The 19074-nt window shown below is 33.4% G+C and overlaps 1 protein-coding gene and 1 long non-coding RNA gene across 2 annotated transcripts; both read left to right on the top strand.

Moving 5' to 3' along the window:
- Window positions 1-15127: 15127 nt before the first annotated feature.
- LOC127831063 (uncharacterized) lies at window positions 15128-16916 on the top strand. Its single transcript, XM_052356049.1, has 3 exons — window positions 15128-15540; window positions 16325-16495; window positions 16777-16916. The coding sequence occupies exons 1-3, from the start codon at window positions 15405-15407 to the stop codon at window positions 16914-16916; spliced, it is 447 nt and encodes a 148-aa protein (XP_052212009.1). The 5' UTR covers window positions 15128-15404.
- Window positions 16917-17435: 519 nt separating this feature from the next.
- On the top strand, window positions 17436-18982 carry LOC127831792 (uncharacterized). Its single transcript, XR_008026500.1, has 3 exons — window positions 17436-17509; window positions 17669-17722; window positions 18300-18982. It is a non-coding gene; the product is annotated as an uncharacterized LOC127831792 (long non-coding RNA).
- Window positions 18983-19074: the final 92 nt, after the last annotated feature.

Below are 19074 nucleotides of genomic sequence, written 5' to 3'. Positions count from 1 at the left end.
ATGTTGATGCCCTAGCCATTCTCTTCTTTAACAAAATCAGTCATTGCATCTGCACATATGACCAGAGAAATGAAGGACTATTGTGGAAACTCAACTATCTGCCGAAGAACTTTAGTTAACCAGTATTTTGGTTTTGAAACTAAGGAAGTCTAACAGTTTTCAATTTGTTGTGATTTGTGTAATAATGAACTGGGGATAGAATATGATTTTAGTAAACTGTCACCTAACTAAAAGCATACATATTATTAATACAAGATTCCTTGATTACCGGGTAATTAAATTTTCACATCTTTTTAGGAAAGTCTGTCCACGAATATTTTAAGTATCTTAAATATATTTGATTAGATTGATTTATTATCATTTACGTGTGATGAAATTGTATATTCTATGTTGAAATAATGCATATGTTAGTGTGAGTGTGTGTGTGTATGTTTGTGTGTTTCTGAGGATAGTGCGTATCGGTGAAAATGTGTGAGAATGGTACGGGAGTTGCGTGTTTTATGTTTATAAATTAACATTTGTTTGTAACGATATACCATGAAGTATAAGTTACCTAATAAAGTTATTTTCTGTTCTGTTCTTAATTGTGCTGCTATGCTTATTTTGGTTGAAAAATGATCAAATCTGCCTTAAAAAAAACTTACTTATAAAACATTGACTTTTGACATATTTAAAGAAAGTGTCAATAAAAAAAGATTGGGTGGGGATACAAAAAAGAGGGTCAATCTGGTGACCAGAAACAAGATTTTTTTTTGCCTTATGGGAAACAGTTTAGTTATAAAAATTCATTGTCTATAACAATGTTTTTAAAACTATTCAGAACTAGTAAGCATAATAATGTAACCCTATTTGTTAACGTCCAATTTCATAATAACACTTAATTTGGTTCTGAGAAATCTATGTGTGCAGTTCTTCCGTGTTAATCTTCTTTACCAGATTTTTAGCTCGACTATTATATATGAAATATATATGGTGGAGTTATCCTACTCAAACCGGCGTCGGCGTTCCCGTTAGCGTGCAAATGTTAAAGTTTGCGTACCACCCCAAATATTTTCAATGTCCCTTGACATATTTCTTTCATATTTTGCATACTTCTTTACCAACATGACCCCAACCCATAAACAAGAGTAGGCAACTCTATCAAGCATTTTGTAATAATTATGGCCCTTTTTCCACTTAGAATATGCACATTATTGATAAATCTTTGTTAAAGTTTGCATACCACCCCAAATATGTTCAATGTCCCTTGACATATTGCTTTCATATTTTGCAAACTTCTTAACCAACATGACCCCAATCTATAAACAAGAGCAGACAACTCTATCAAGCATTTTTTTAATAAATAAGGCCCTTTGTTCACTTAGAATATGCATATTATTGATAAATCTATGTTAAAGTTTGCGTACCACCCCAAATATTTTCAAAGTCCCTTGACATATTGCTTTCATATTTTGCATACTTCTTTACCAACATGACCCCAACATATAAACAAAAGCAGACAACTCTATCAAGCATTTTGTAATAATTATGGCCCTTTTTCGACTTAGAATATGCATATTATTGGTAAATCTTTGTTAAAATTTGCATACCACCCCAAATATGTTCAATGTCCCTTTACACATTGCTTTCATATTTTGCAAACTTCTTAACCAACATGACCCCAATCTATAAACAAGAGCAGACAACTGTATCAAGCATTTTGTAAGAATTATGGCCCTTGTTATCTTAGTAACCGAATATTTTGTTAAATTTTGTGTTAAGATCCACTTGACTTCTAAAGTATCAAAGCTATTGCTTTCAAACTTCAAATTTTTTCTTACTATCATGAGGGTACTGTACCTGCCAAGTTCAATTTGACCTTGCCCTTTGAATGACATTGACTTTGAAGATCAAGAGTAAATTTTAGTTAAATTGACATAACATCTTTATTTATGATCAGATTTAATTAATACTTTGACAAAGTATAATTACGCCCCAACCCAGAATCTCTGCCCCCCCCCCTTTTTATATTTTTGAAAGATCATCTAATAAATGACCACACCCCACATTATAACCCCTCTCAACCCCCACCCAACCCAAAAAAGATTTTTTTTCTTTGAAACATGGTTAAAAAAATATAAATATATTTATTTACTTTATTTTTGAAGGACCGTCCAAACTTCCCACCCAAGCTATTGCTATCAAACTTTAAATAAAATCTTATTAGTTTGTTTTATGTCTTTACAAATGTTCAATAGATTGTGGAAAATATACCTGAACTATTACCTTGACCTTATTGAATAATTTGAATATTACCCCATGATGGCTTACGTCATACTGTCAAGCACTTGAATAGTATAGCGCGCTGTCCTCTGACAGCTCTTGTTGGGACAGTGCTTAAACCTAAATGAAAGTTAATGTTGTCCCCAACAATTCTGAATTTCTTTCCACTGGCAATGGAATCAATTAATTCAGTATTGAAATGTCCCGATATCTGATCCATTGTATACAACATGCCTGAATGGCTCAGAGTGACACCCAAAGCAAAGTCTGTCATACACCTTCAATGATCAAACATTTTTGTCTATAATTCATTTGATTTTTTTTATATTACCTTAAGTAAATCAACTAAACTGGGTTTGAAAAGCTACCAAACACATTTAAGTAATACTTCATATATTTCCATTTACCTGAAAGGCATTCTATTAAGTGAAATTATATAAGGAAACATTATATACAAATGTATACAGTGAATAATTCATAATTTACAACACCTGTTTCAAGTCGGTGCGCTTAACTTACTATAGGAACAATTAGTTTAAAGGCTCATAGAAACATAACATTTCAGAAAATTGTAGAATCAATTAGCCAATGAAACATCTTATACTTGGTTTTGCTTCATTTTAGAAAAATTCCATTGGTTTTTCTCTACAGTTTGGTCAAAAGGTGATTGTCATTAAATGTAAGTAATATTAAAACAAGATTGAAGTAAAAACTTTCAGCTTAAACTAATTCAGCGTGTTTGGTTTTTGAATTTCTATAATACTTTAAGAACAAGGGCTGTTTGTAAAACATGCATGCCCCCCATATGGGCTGTCCGTTGTACTGGCAGCCATTGTGTGAATACGACTTTTGTCACTGTGACCTTGACCTTTGACCTAGTGACCAGAAAATCAATAGGGGTCATCTGCAAGTCACGATCAATGTACCTATGAAGTGTCATGATCCTAGGCAAAAGCGTTCTTGAGTTATCATCCGAAAATCATTTTACTATTTGGGGTCACTGTGACCTTTACTGTTGACCTTGTGACCTCAAAATCAATAGGGGTCATCTGCGAGTCATGATCAATCTACCTATGAAGTTTCATGATCCTAGGCATATGCGTTCTTGAGTTATCATCCGAAAATCATTTTACTATTTCGGGTCACCGTGACCTTTGACCTAGTGACCTGAAAATCAATAGGGGTCATCTGCGAGTCATGATCAATCTACCTATAAAGTTTCATGATCCTAGGCATAAGCGTTCTTGAATTATCATCCGAAAATCATTTTACTATTTCGGGTCACCGTGAACTTGACCTTTGACCTAGTGACCTCAAAATCAATAGGGGTCATCTGCGAGTCATTATCAATCTACCCATGAAGTTTCATGATCCTAGGCGTATGCGTTATTGAGTTATCATCCGGAAACCATTTTACTATTTCGGGTCACCGTGACCTTGACCTTTGACCTAGTGACCTCAAAATCAATAGTGGTTATCTGCGAGTCATGATCATTCTACCCATGAAGTTTCATGATTCTAGGCGTATGCGTTCTTGAGTTATTATCCGGAAACCATTTTACTATTTCGGGTCACCGTGACCTTGACCTTTGACCTAGTGACCTCAAAATCATTAGGGGTCATCTGCAAGTCATGATCAATGTACCTATGAAGTTTCATGATCCTAGGCCCAAGCGTTTTTGAGTAATCGTCTGACAACCACCTGGTGGACGGACCGACCGACCTACCGACCGACCGACATGAGCAAAGCAATATACCCCCTCTTCTTCGAAGGGGGGCATAATAAATAACAAATAAACATAACCAAAGTATAAACAAATAACAACAGTCACAAGGTATTTTTTTATGACATCTGCTGAGTAGCAGAGCAATTTATCTTTTATAAGGCTGTCCTTAAAGGGGCTTTTTCACGTTTTGGTAAATTGAAAAAATAAAAACAAGAAATGTGTTTGTCAGAAACACAATGCCCCCTACTGCGCCGCATTGAAATAAAATTTATATTTATCATTTGGCAGGTATAGAAATCATCTCCCTTTAAAGGTTATTAATTCCCTTGACTTTTGTCCAATCCAACCAGGTGGGGGCAGTGGGGGTGGGAAGGGTCTCACGGTCAATTATGACCATGTCAGACATCACTGACAACCAAGGCCTGTGGTTTAAGAGAGATCATAGCCAGAGTTGATCATGTATCTATGGACAAAAGTCCACAGGTATGTAATGAACATCAAAGAAATGATAATAATATAATTTAAAAAAAACTTTGACAAATCTATCATTTGGGTTATAAATAATCAAAATAATGAATCTGTACAGTAACTGTGAAAAGAACTTCAATTCTTGGTAAGGAAATATGTAATATGAGTTTTATAATTATATAAATTCCCTTGAAAATAATTGTCTGTAACAAATGTTTTTTTTTAGTAGCAAATAATTAAAAGCAACAACCGTGACTGTAGATTCACCACTCACAATGTGCAGCCCCACGAGATACACATGCATGCCAAATATATAAAGTGGCTTTGTTCAATATTGAATAATTTTCTCCCTTTTTAAATCTTATTACTTCCCTTAAATCTGTATTTTTTTCCGTAGACCATAAAGGATGACCTTGATCTTTTACCACAATGTGTTTGTCAGAAACACAATGCCGCCTACTGCGCCGCTTTGATTTATTTAACAAAAATATATGCGTGGGCAGGTCAGATAACTATGTCCATTTAAGCTTATTACTTCCCTTGACTTTGTTTTTTCGACCCTAGACCTTAAAGGGTGATGTTCATCATGAAATTTTACCACTCAAAATGTGCAGCTCTATGAGATACACATGCATGCCAAATAAAAAGTTATGGCCAATGTTAAAGTTTTTTTTTCGGACGGACGGACTGAGATACTGACTGACGGACAGTTCAACTGCTATATGCCACCCTTCCGGGACATAAAAAAATGTTTCATATTCGCATATTTTCGTTTAAGCAATGATATTTGTGAGGAAATAGTAATACTGAACATTTACCATGCTCTAAAATATTCATTATATGCATATTTTGACGATTTGAAAACCTTGAAATTATACGGCGTTGCAACGCGAAACGATTGAATAATTTGGAAAGTTCTGTTGTTGTCGTTATGGTTTGGGAAACTAAGAGGATTGCTTATATCATTAAAAAATACATCCGCTCATAGCATGAGCATCGATGGTCGAGTGGTCTAGGCGGGAGACTTTTTACTCCAGGACTCCAGGGGTCAGTGGTTGGAGTCCAGTTGAGGCTTACTTTTTTTCCTTTTTTTAATTGTATTCTTGTTGTTTTTTAGTGGAGATTTTTATGTCCAATGCTTAAATTTAATCAATATAAAGCATTTAATGACAAGCTTCAAGATTTAAAACTTATTCCTGATTGTGTTAAGGGTAGAATTTAAACAAAAGGGCCATTATGGCCCTATATCGTTCATCTAAGTACAGGTAGCCAATATTTGTCAATGGCATAGTAACCTTGTTTTTGACCCCTGATGACCCGTCTTTGAACTTGACCTACAATTCCTCCAAACAATCATCCTGACCAAGTTTCTCGATTTATGAGCTGAAAAAACACAAAAGGGGAGTTAAAAGAAGAAGGACGGACAACAGACATTCATCGATCCTATGAGCTCATCTGAGCTCAGGTGAGCTAAAACATCAAGGACCTTAAGAGCCTGGGTCAGCGCTATTAAATAGATGTTCCAAAAGATTTATTTAATTTCCAAACAAAACATGTGTCATGAACAGTAACATAAACATTCAAATGCCCAATTTCACAAACTTGACGTTAAGAGAATAGTACACAATTTAATGTTGAATACTGTTTTTTTATCAAATTATGTTTTTTTACTGTATGTGTATTTAGATATTGTGAAATATTTAAAACATATAAAGATATATTTAAAATACATACATTGAATATTTTATAAAACAAACATTCATTCACAGCTGAGTTTGGCAACTCTTTAATGAAATTTTCTCTTGAGTTACTCATAAAATGATTAAATATAAATTGCACACTTTACAATATTCAATTCTATACACAAGGTGTTAAGTTCATATTTTGGGCTTTTGGGCTTTAACATGACATTTAAAGAAAAAAAAGAAACACAGTTGAAACAAAATGTAATTTTTGGCATGTTTGTTCATTAGCTAAAGTCATTGCGATTATCTTTTGAACTAACGAGTTGTAACGACAACTCCTGGTATCCTGTATTCATCAACATTCCAAACACAGTAGATATGACCAGTGTTAGTCTCTGAACAGATTTTGTATTCCCTATCTTAGAGGTTGGTAGAGACACAGCCAAGAGAACATCAGCTCGCAGTGGCTGTTGCTCTAATAGTTCATCAATGAGTTCATGCCATTTAAATTCAGCCAGGTCACAGAAATCCTTTTGGGCTAAAACACTGTCCTTGTTGTAGCATTCTTTTGCTGCATATTCAATTTCATTTAAAAGTTCTACAACGATACTTCCTCTCAATGGGAAGACAATATATGCCCTGCTACTTCTCTTGGAGAGCTGGAACCTGATTGAAGCCAAAAAAAAGTAAAAAACAAAAACAAAACAAAAATATCAGTATATGATAATATTGCTTGATAATTTTTTTTTTCTTTTAAAGAAATGACAATATAATGTTATTTTAGCAAACATTAATAATCTATGTTTCTATATCATAGACTTCTTAAAAAGTGTGTTATACATTATTAGTAGTCATTTCAAACAATTTATTTGTTTAAATTGACTAAAAATTAGTCATATAATTTACAAAAACAAAATATCTGATTGATAGCCGTTTTAGATTTTTGACGATGCTGCGAAGCATCTTCTAAGTAATCATATCATGAAAAAATTCTTCACAATGGCAACCAATGTAAAAGACCGAGCCAGTCCGATTGAGATTTTTCTAATCGGCATACATCGCTTATTATCATTGATAAAGGTATAGGAAGCTCAGCTACAAATAGGACAGCATATTCTGGGAAAAGATTTAAAGGGATCTTTTCACGCTTTGGTAAATTGATAAAATTGAAAAAAGTTGTTTCAGATTCGCAAATTTTCGTTTTAGTTATGATATTTGTGAGGAAACAGTAATACTGAACATTTACCATGGTCTAATATAGCCATTATATGCATCTTTTGACGATTTTAAAACCTAAAAATTATAAAGCGTTGCAACGCGAAACGATTGAATAATTTGGAGAGTTCTGTTTTTGTCGTTAAATTTTGTGAAACTACGAAGATTGCTTATATAAGGTATAAAATACGTCTAAAATGTGTACTCGGCGGAATAGCTCAGTAGGCTAAAGCGTTTTTACTTCAGGACTCTGGCAGGACTCCAGGGGTCACTGGTTCGAAACCTGCTCCGGGCAATGTTCTTTTCCTTTTTTTAATTTTATTCTTGATTTTTTACTGAAGCTTTTACGATCCAATGTTTACATTTATCAATATAAAGCATTTAATGAATACGTTAAAAAATGCCAAAATCTGTGAAAAGGCCCCTTTAATAATAGTTTGAAAACGTTAATTTTAACTCAGTTATATTCAATCCATTATATGTTTATAGATCAATGAAACAACTATGCATTTTCTGTATTGTATTTGACATTTGTCGTGATTCAGTAAATAAATTGCGAATTAAAACATGTATAATTAACTTTCAACGCGATCATGAGTGTAAAGAAAACGAATTATTTCCAACCTGCCATTTGTAAACGTTGTAGCGACTAAGGTATACAAACAGCATAATAGCCGTATTATATCTGTGATACTCGCTCTTTTGCGTGCTTTCTCATTTTTAAGATTTTATAAACTTTTCAAACATAATTTACAGAGCCACATCAGTGCACATACTTTGTTTGACAATTCATTCGTTTGTTGGATATTGTTTGCTGTTTTAAACACACATTAGGTCATATCGCGGAGATTTAGTTAACCTTACCATGTTTTCATGGGCGAACTCACGTATTCAAGTGCTCTTACGACTATGTGCTCATACCCACTTTCGATCGGGAATCCTCATGAAATTATTGCCGTACTTAACGAACAAACATGCCTAAGCTTATTGAATTAGAGAAAAAGAACAATAATCAAAAGAGAAAAAGTATATGTTCGTGCACATGGGATTGTGAAATCACGTCGATACACATAGCAAATTAACTTAGAAAAGGAAGCAACGAAATATAAAGTTTGGTATGATATACATGTGAAATTAAAGAGCATAGTGTAATTAAAGAGCATGTCAAGTTTTGAATTTATATGCTGAAACGTTATGTTATAACCCACAAACGTTTTACTGTAACACAGTTTTTTAAGATAAGTGGTGCAGAAAATACACGTCGAATACCTTTTTAAAGATATTTCTTGTTATATTTGATCGAGAATGTAACCCGCCTCCCAGTTACGCTGAAAGGATCAAGTTCCCCACGGGTACTACTTCTTCGTACCCCCCATTTTTTTTCGTACCCTACATTTCTCGTACTCAATTTTTTCGTACCCATTTTTTTTTTGTACCCAAATTTTTGCTCGTAACCAAATTTTTTTTCGTACCCAATTTTTTTCCTACCCATTTTTTTTCGTAACCAAATCTTTTTACGTACTTAATTTTTGTTGGCATAATTTTTGTACCCAAAATTTTTGTACCCATTTTTTCCTACCCAAAATTTCCGTACCCACATACACAATTGTGGTGATGTAGATAAACTTAAATAGATGATTTTATATCAATCCTCTTCAAAAGCATCGTCACACCAGTACTGTCAGTACTTTGATTTATTTTATAAAATCACCCACCCCTTTACTACATTTATCATCTCCCACTGTTTCTGTTGTGTACATATGTACAGCTTATGACATATGGTAATGACTGTTTTCTAAATTCAATTTAATAAGCATGGTTCATATGACATTGTATCATACCTGAATATAAAAATGAGTGCTCCGCCCGCAAAATAAGGAAAATATACTAATGTTATCACTGTTTAAGAATCATTATGTACCTGTTCTGTTTTTTTTTCCACCAAACATGTTGTTCATGGCAATTGCACAGTTCTTCCAGAAACTGTTTTCTGACTCGCCATCTTTTCGTAATTTCTGACGGTATTCTTTCAGAAAGGATTTCTCTTCGATGGACCATTTGTTGCGTCTGGTGTTTTCATCCTAGATCAGTGATGAAACGTGAAAATTGAGTGTTTAATGGCAAAGCTTAAAAAAGGATTGATGGGCTAGTGCCAAAATAGTTTATATGAATGAAGAGTGGTTTATTTGATCTTTGAATTGAAATTTTAGCCCATGTCCTAATGCAAAGAACTTAATATTAATGGCAAAAATAAAATATACACACAACAAGACAGTGTTCTTTTAAGCAAGCCTTTGTTTAACAAATATTAAATTCATAGTATATATACAAAATGTTGGTACTTAATACGTGACATATACCAAATGTTGGTACTTAATAAGTGATATATTGTGTTTTCAACAAATTTTACAATTGGTTGAAGAGATTTCACAATTATAAAAATACAATTGAATTATTATAGAAAAGAAAGTAGTACTAGAAAGTGAAAAAAATCACCAGTTTAATCCATAATGTTCATGTTAAGGTGTTTTTCCTGTGGGTGTTGATATTGCCCTCTTGCTTCCTCGTTTATGAGGGGTACTTGAGTTTTTTGGACTCAGGCACTGTATGTGTGATCTGGGCCAGACCTACTCTCAATTACTTGAAACCAGGTATGATCCATCTGAAATATGATTTATGATTTGAATTATGAATTATGAATAACTTTGTCTTGAAAACCACGAACCATTTTTTATGGAGTTTAGAAAAGATATTTAGAAGCATTTTGCTAATCTGGGAAAAGCAGGTCTGAAATTCTGACTGTGGTGAACCTGGAAAAAGGCCTGAATATATAAAAATGCATTACTACTGTTAATCAAAGATAACCACACCGCAATGCTTTCATATTTGTCACACTACTCAAACATACATCACAAATACAGTATGTTACAAATTTACTCAAACATCCGAAATTACACTATCTGTGTACTTGTCCGAAACATACTCAGGTTATGGAACATTAATTAACTCTAATATGCGGAAGAACTCGAAAAAAGGAAGAACGTTTACAGAATGAAATATATGCATTTCGATTTAAAAATAAATGATACCCCGACGAACCACATTTTTTAAATATTTGGTTAACTCACCATTATCATCGCGTTGACCATGATTCCGCCAATGCCAGGCTTCTATTTGTTAACAGTAGAAGCTGGGAACCAGAATATATGCGTACATAATATTTACACATGTTACGCACAATTTGATTGGCTGACTAACTCGGGATCTCGAAATCGCAAATTCTCTCCTCTTTTATTTAAAGCACCCTGCGTTTTTTTTACTGCACCGCTCTTTTTTTAATTGCACTCCTCTTTTATTTAGTTTTGCACTCCTTTTTTTCTATCGCGTGGCCACGAGTTAGCTATGTCGTTGCCACGTGATAGAAAAAAGAGGAGTGCTTTTTTTCTATTTCGAGATCTCGTGATCCCGACTTAGCTAACTCGTGGCCACGAGATAAAAAAGGAGTGCAATTTAAAAAAAGAGGAGTGAACGTCACCTCTATGCCACCGTACAAATGTCTTGTTTCGATATGCTTCTCTTCATACAAAATTAAAGGATGTCTTGTCAAGGTAAAGAAATATGTATATCATTTATAAATACGAGCTTAAATTATATCTGAATACGTCCCTTCGATTCTATTGACATATGACAGACGTATGTCTAAGTGTAAGAACGAAATATTTCTGCAATGGGTAGGGGACCATTCATTCATTTTATTGTTATTATATATGCCGCATTCTGCGAAAAACTAGGCTCAATACATTTGCGTTAAGTTTTGTCCTAGATTTGCCTAAACAGTTTTCACATTCTAATCAATGGTGACAATATCCTCTTAAACTGGATTTTTGCTGAGAAGAGACTTTATTTTAACAAAAAACACAAAACACCCTGCTGGTACGACACTTAACGCACATGCATTAAGTCCGGTTTAGACATTGTGATGCTAAACTACTTGGGGTTATCGTATACGAACAATTCGTAGATATGAAATTCCGAGATATTATCGCTGGTTAGTTTTGTAGAAATTATTGCAAGCCTTGCCTCTGCAAATCAGTAAACGTTCCTTGAAATATGTCTTAGGGATAACAAGTATGTATACATGTTTGGAAATGTTCGTCCGTCTGTGCGGGTTTTCAGAAAGCATGCGTTCGAAACATTCAACCTCTATTTAAAAGTCAAATTGAAATCAGCAAAGTGCTGTATTTAAATTGCCAGTAATATGTCGTAATACAATAATTATGTTAAGTTTTTATTTAATTAGCTTATACAAATAAACGTATTCTACATTTGATACCTGAATTCTTGTTCAGCGAAGCTTTGAACGTTTGTACCTGAAATGTAATTTTCGAAAATGTAGCTCAAACATGGAATATCGAGAAAAGTAGTTAAATACTCCCTTGCCATTGTTACCAATTAATGTAACCATTGCAGCTACATGTCTCACGGATTCGGGGCCCATAAAACAAGGTGCAAGCACATATTACGTGTTAGGATTACAGTATACTACATATTTTGGTGTTCAATGCTGCACTGTCTAAAAATAATCAACAGCATTTATTTGAGATAACAATTCTCTGTACGGGCACTTGTCGTGACTTTATTTTTGAATATTTATTCGTGCCTGTTAAAAGATGGCAATAAAACATCGACCGTTGCTTCACGTCAAGTTTTTTCTTACTTACCACATGCCCTTTCTTTTTTAATGCTTAAATCATTTAGGCTTGGAATGCTCTTCAAGAAAAGGTGTTGGTATGAGGGTCTTTATGCGCAATAGTTTGACTATATTTTATGTCTACGCTAATGCATTTAGATTGAATTGTATAGGAAACATTTTTAGTATAATGGAACAATAAAGGGGCGTATCGACGTGAGGCAGACAAAACGAGTCTTGTTCTGAGAAAACAGGGCATAATTCATGTGAGTAAAGTGTCTTACCAGATTAGCCTGTGCAATCCGCACAGGTTAATTAGGGACGACACTTTCCGTTTCTATGTCATTTTTCGTTTAAATGAAGTCTCTTCTTAGCAAAATCCAATTTAGGCTGAAAGTGTCGTCTCTGCGTAGCCTGTGCGGACTCCACAGGCTATTCTGGGACGACACTTCACACATGCGTTATTTCCAGTTTTCTCGGAGCGCGACTCATTCAGTTGACAAAGGAGTTATATTGAAACATTTGATTATAAACAAGTTATCCATACACATTATCAGTGATCCCTTAATCACACGGATTAAAATGGTATGACTGAGTGTGAAATATTTAAATAGAATCGTAGACATTGAGGATTGCAAGTCGAATTCTACAGGGTCTGAGTTTCAACCCCCAAAATAATTTTACTCGAACACGTTTCAGGGATTCTTGCAATATACCCTCTCTCTTTAACCTATGTATTCCTAGTGGACTCTCCCATCCGTATAAATTGGATCAATTTATTTCCAAAATTAGGGCTGTCTAGTATATTTATTTCTATATTCAGAATATTTCTTACAGAAATTCCTTTAAGCAAACAACGCAGACCCAAATGAGACGCCGCGGCGTCTCATCTGGATCTTCGCTATTTGCCATGTCATTTTTCCTAGACACTAGGCATAAATGGGTTAATAAAGGTTTCCTAGAAAAAAACAAATGACACAAAATGTCGATGTGTCCATTTAATCTAATAACTTATGTATCAATTACACTTTATTCCAGTTGATTAATACATTTATAGAGTCATTTACATCATAATTCAGTCATTGGAAATTGATAGACTCGTTGGATCGGTTTCCATTTAAAATAAGGATCGCTTAGTTGTGTTAATTAACCCTGGGTTAGGTTAATTATGATTAATTAACATATATATAATCAACACAGTGTTCTTCCAAAATAACTTCACGCTGTCTGTGTTCAGTTTGCAAAATATACGAACGGGCTCTGTGTGAAATAAGAATGGTTATTTCCAACATAGGCATACAACACTTTATTTTGCACAAGACGCTAAACAAGAAACATGAGTGCACTTCTCTGAATGAGATTTATTTTCTTATTTTTCGTACGATGCTCTTCCACGGAGATAAGCTATATTTTTGGCGTGAATCAAAGAAAATGCTATTTGTATGGAATGGTTTGCGTACTTATGTAATCGATTTGTAATGTACGTTCAAAATACGTATGAACTTCAAAATTAAGGTACCTAATATTATGAATGATTTAAAGAGATTTCATCTGATTTTTTTCAACCTATATATGCGATTTATATACATGTATTCGATATTTCGTCGACATGTATGAATAGATGCTATACAATTATTGTTTTCTTGAAGTTAAGTCCGTCTGCAAGCTTTATTCGCATTTGTTTTGGAGTCCCATTTAAACGCAAAGGTATGACGCAACCAAATTTGATAATATTCTATGATCACAGAACGAAAATACAGACGGTCTGCAGAAGGCATTCTTGTGGTGTTAAGTGTTTTATTTACATCGCTCAACTATTCACATATACTTCCATTTCATTGCCCATACGTTACTCTATTTATTGTTTGAGTTTGAAAAATTGACAGAACTATCTAAAGATGAAGTTAGAAAACTCATAAATAAAATGCACAAACAAAGTTCTGTGAAATTGATGTTTTACCAACAAAATTGTTGAATTCAGTTTTGGAAGAGCTCCTCCCAATCATTATCAGACTACATGTATTTAATATTTCATTGACACATGGAGTTTTCCCAAAGCAATGGAAACAATTGTTAGACCTCTTTGAAAAAAGCCGGCCTAGATTAAATATTTTCCAACTACAGGCCAGTGAGTAACTTACCGTTCTTGTCCAAATTAATTGAAAAAGCAGCTTTGTACATATTGAATGAACATGTAATTGAACACGAAATTATGCACACAAAAAATCGGCATACAGACAAAATCATTCGTGTCAATCGGCTCTCCTTAGACTTGTAAATTATTTATTGGATGCTATGGAACATCAGGAAGTGACTGCATGGATAGCATTAGACCTTAGGGCAGCTTTTGACACAGTGGACCACGACATCCTTTTGGACGTTCTTAAGTGTCAATACGGGATCGGAGGAATTGCATTAGATTGGTTGGAGTCGTACCTTCGGCCACGGAGCTGCCGTGTACATGTAAGTGTGAATCAGACGATGTCTTCGGCGCGTGAACTAGCATGTAGTGTCTCTCAGGGAAACTGTTTAGGGCCTTGGCTCTATATCACGTACGCTGGAACCATATTTGACATTGTCCCCCTTCCATTTCTGTATACGGCTTTGCCGACGATCACACAGCAAGCAAACGTTTTCTACCCAAGAAAGAACTTGATGCTCAAACTATTCACAAACTAGAGTAGTTCGCTTTGGAGTGTAACGATTGGATGAAGGGTAATTAACTCAAAATAAATTCTTCAAAGACTGAACATATATTATTTAGAAGTGCCCTACATTTAAACAAATTAACCATTCAGGAGATTGATATTTTTGGTGACACAATTGAGAAACAGAGTACCATCAGATACTTAGGGGCATATTTGGATAATACTTTGAGTTTCACAGCTGGGCCGGTATTCATAAAGCACCTAAGGTTTAAGGAAGAAATTTCCTTAGTTATCAAACTATTTTCCTAAGGTAAGGATTTCCTTAACTTTCGTATTCATAAAGAACCTTAGGTTAATACTTAGGTAAGATTTAAACTTAAAAACTAAGGCAAAATTATCCGATTTCGTCTGTGCGACGATTCGTACTATTTTAGTAACCGCTTCACCGAATCTATAATTAGGTCGCAAAATGGCAGACAATTGTTTAGCGGAATACGTTGTAATCAAATTGAACGGGTTTTACTAGTGTTAATGGTGGGTAATTGATACAAAAAGGATATATATGTGAGGTTTACGGATTCGGTATGTATCGAAACAGTTGCCACATTATTTCTGTATCGATAACATACTTTTCTCGTCGACCTTGTTTTCAACAACAATAAGCATGTACACAATTGGAAAAACCCGGAAGTAAACGCAGACGATAATCATGGCTGAGATGGCAAAGCAGAGATCGCCTAATTTTTCTATGCAAGAAAACTCTCTCCTTTCTCAGCTTATGGGCGAGGAATATAAAGACACGGGCCTTTCGCGTCACAAGTACAATATCCATAGGTTTACCAGCAGTGAGTAATTTGTAAATACTATATTTTATATAAATACATTTTTTATAACTAAATTATTTAAACATGTTAATGATTTGTTTTAATCATAATTCTCCTTTGTTCATATATACATATTGGGAAACAAATATTTAGGTATATTCTTAAATATATTTGAAAATGTTTTAGAATTAAATTAAAATGGTAATTATTGTTTCATTGCCTTATTCTGTTAAAAAGAATTTGCTAAATATTAAAAAAAAAGTTCAACTATAAAATGAATACATGTTCCAACACGAATACGTATTACATCCATGCAAGTTGTATTTTCAAATGTGGATGTCAATTACAAGGTGAAATACTATTTGTTACTTCATTACTGAAAATGTTGTCATGTTAACATAACAAGAGACCCCCATAACGGATGCCAACGTTCGGCTGCAGGTGCAGTTTTGAATAAATGAAAGATTGTCAGAATTTTTTTTTAAGAGGTCACAGTGACATGTGACCTTTGACCTAGTGACCCAAATATGGATGTGGCGTGTAGAAATCATCAAGGTGCAGCTACATATGAAGTTTCAATGTTGTAGATGGAAGCACTTTCATTTTAGAACCAATGTTCAAATGTTTAACAAAATTTTAAGGTTTTAGCACGACGCGGACGACACGATACAGCAAGCTGGTTATGACAATACATTGGATTTTCTCCGAAAACAGCCGAGCTAAAAATACATGAGCACATTTATGTACTCTCAAAAAGTTATGTGGCATTTTACTTGGCTATAGCATTTTATTATTGTTTATGCAGAGATTTCCAGGGTAACCAAGAATGAGATGTGGGCTGAAATTGCAGAAATGTTCTCTGCAAATACCACTGGTCCACATCGCACAGCAGACCAGCTTGAAAAAAAATGGGAAAACAATGTCTCCAAGCACAGGGGGATATATAATGATCACCAGCGCCTGCTAAGTTTGACTGGTGAAACTTAATTTTTTTCCCCAATATGTTTGTAGTAACACCATTAATATTATTTATTCTTTAATAAAAACTTATATTTATACTATACACCCCACATGACATTTTAAAATGCTTTCAAAAATTAAAAATTGCAATAAATTACCTGTATATGATGTCAATGTGAAAATGGAAGTTCAGAATGTAAATGCAAGTCCAAAAAGCTTCTCTCAAAGCAGCAATAATAGATTAGAACTTAATTTTCCTGCCTGTACATAACCTACATTTATATTGACACATTACAGGAAGTGCTCCCTTCCAGTCAAAATATGATATTATAACTGAGTCCGTCATGGCAGTTGTTGGAAAGGAGAGTGCGGCTGTGCAAGGCGTTGCCCCATTCACCCTGGATACAACCTTTATCCAGTTGACAGACACAAGGTAATTTAATATTCATTGTTATGGAATGTATTACAACCTTTTACACCATTCAGGTACAAACCAATACACAAAACTGGCATAAATCTATTCTTTTAAACACACATAAGGTACTTTGACAATTTTTTATAATTTAAAAATATCGCAAACTATGGAGTAAAATGCAATAAAAGGCCAATAGCATGAACACAACCAATATTGCAAAAGTATCTTAACAACATAATACAAGTATTAAAACACAAACTTACAATAATGCCCCATTCCAAAAGCTTGGCTTTCTATTTCAACTACTAGTAATGATCAATAATTAGAACCGTAAAAGAAATTCAAATTGTGATTGCACAAATATAAAACACCAAAATTACAATTACTCTTTTGTTGTTCCATTTTAAAATATATTTTGTATTTGTTGCATACAAACAATAAGTACAATATATTCATAATTCTATCTAATTTTGTACTTAGCATTGTTTAAAAGAAAATGCAAGCATATAGAATGGTCATTGGCAAACAAAATATATATTACAGTCAAGCAATAACAGTTGAACCACCATCACCTGCACCGCCACAACAATGTGACAACAGAGCTGTGAAAAGAAGGTATACTCTTGGACTGGATATACATGTATTAATGAGAATACAACTTAAATTTATTTAAATTTTCGTTCAGTGTGTTTCAAACACTTATTGAATATCACAAACTCAAAAACTTATTGAATATCACAAACTAATTAAAAAAAAGCCAATTGACTTTTACAGACTCGATACAAATGGGGAACATGCTGTTTCTGCAGTCAAACCAGCTACCACATGGTATAATACTTTCAAAGTTACACAACTTATTACCTGTAAATTGTCTTTATATTTTCAATAGGTTAAAGTATTGTAATATACTGAATATAAGATAGTGTCTAACATTATAAACAGTTTTACAATGTCTCCTCAACTAAATGAGACACAACATACATTATTTTTAAACAAAATCAGACAAAATAAAAGAATTAGACACCCATTTTTATAAAGAAGTCCCTTTAATATCATGTTGACACATTAAATAGGTCACTGAGGTAAAACCCATATACATTATTTACATTTCGGAGGACTCGTGCGTCATGCACTGAACCCAGCCATCTCGGAACCATGTCTCTTTTATAGTAGTTATTGATTTAAATGAATGTATTTTAAAATATAATAAATTATTCTACACATTGATCTAGATAGCATATGCATGTGCAAAATATGAATGATTGAACATGTAGTGCTATCAATATTTACAATGTTTCATTATAACAAAAAAGAAGCCATTTAAAAATATCAACTTTATTTTTGAGAATGAAATTAAAATTAAATAATTAAAATACCATATTTAAAATACAATGTATCCTTTTAGTTGCAGTCATTGTAGTCTGAACGAACTGAATGTTCTGAAGAAGAGAAAGATGGAACTACAAATTAGACTGTACAAGGCCCAGTTGGCGCGACTTGGCGAAGAATAAAGCAAATAATATAATTATATTATGTGTATTTTATCAAAAATTACATTATTATTTTGTTATGAAGATAAAGTATAGTTATATTTAAGGTTAGTTATTCTTAAAAATAACTATACTTTATCTTCATAACAAAATTATAATTTAATTTTTGATAAAATACACATAATATAATTCTATTATTTGTTTTATTCCTGTTCATGAACTTCATCAACTTTATGTTTTTTTATGATTTTTGGACTAATTGTAGGCAGTAAGTTTGAAATGTCACAAATGCTAAAATAATTATTTAAATTAAGTATGCAAGTTTGCTTTGTTGAAAGAAGTTAAACCTTTGTTTTCATGTATATTTACCACACTATTCACACTAGAGTATATGTATGAACAGTAACATTTATTATTGCATCAACAATTTATTGTTAATATATATCAATGATGATTAATTATGTATTGGAGAAACACAAACACTTTTATATGGAAATGATAATCATTTCCATTTACAAGTTTTTTGTGTTTTATTGCAAACACATTTTTCTAAACTGTTGCTTTTATGCCTCTAGTATGCCAGTATATTTATATTACACATACTAAACATGCATCTGTAAGTTTATATAAAAGTATGTATTGGAGAAACACAAAAACTTGTATATGAAAATGATTATCATTTCCATATAC

The sequence above is a fragment of the Dreissena polymorpha genome, chromosome 5, assembly GCF_020536995.1.
Source record: "Dreissena polymorpha isolate Duluth1 chromosome 5, UMN_Dpol_1.0, whole genome shotgun sequence".
In the NCBI taxonomy this organism is placed as follows: Eukaryota; Metazoa; Mollusca; class Bivalvia; order Myida; family Dreissenidae; genus Dreissena; species Dreissena polymorpha.
Note: the sequence above shows the minus strand (reverse complement) of the source record. Positions and strands in the feature narration are given on the sequence as shown.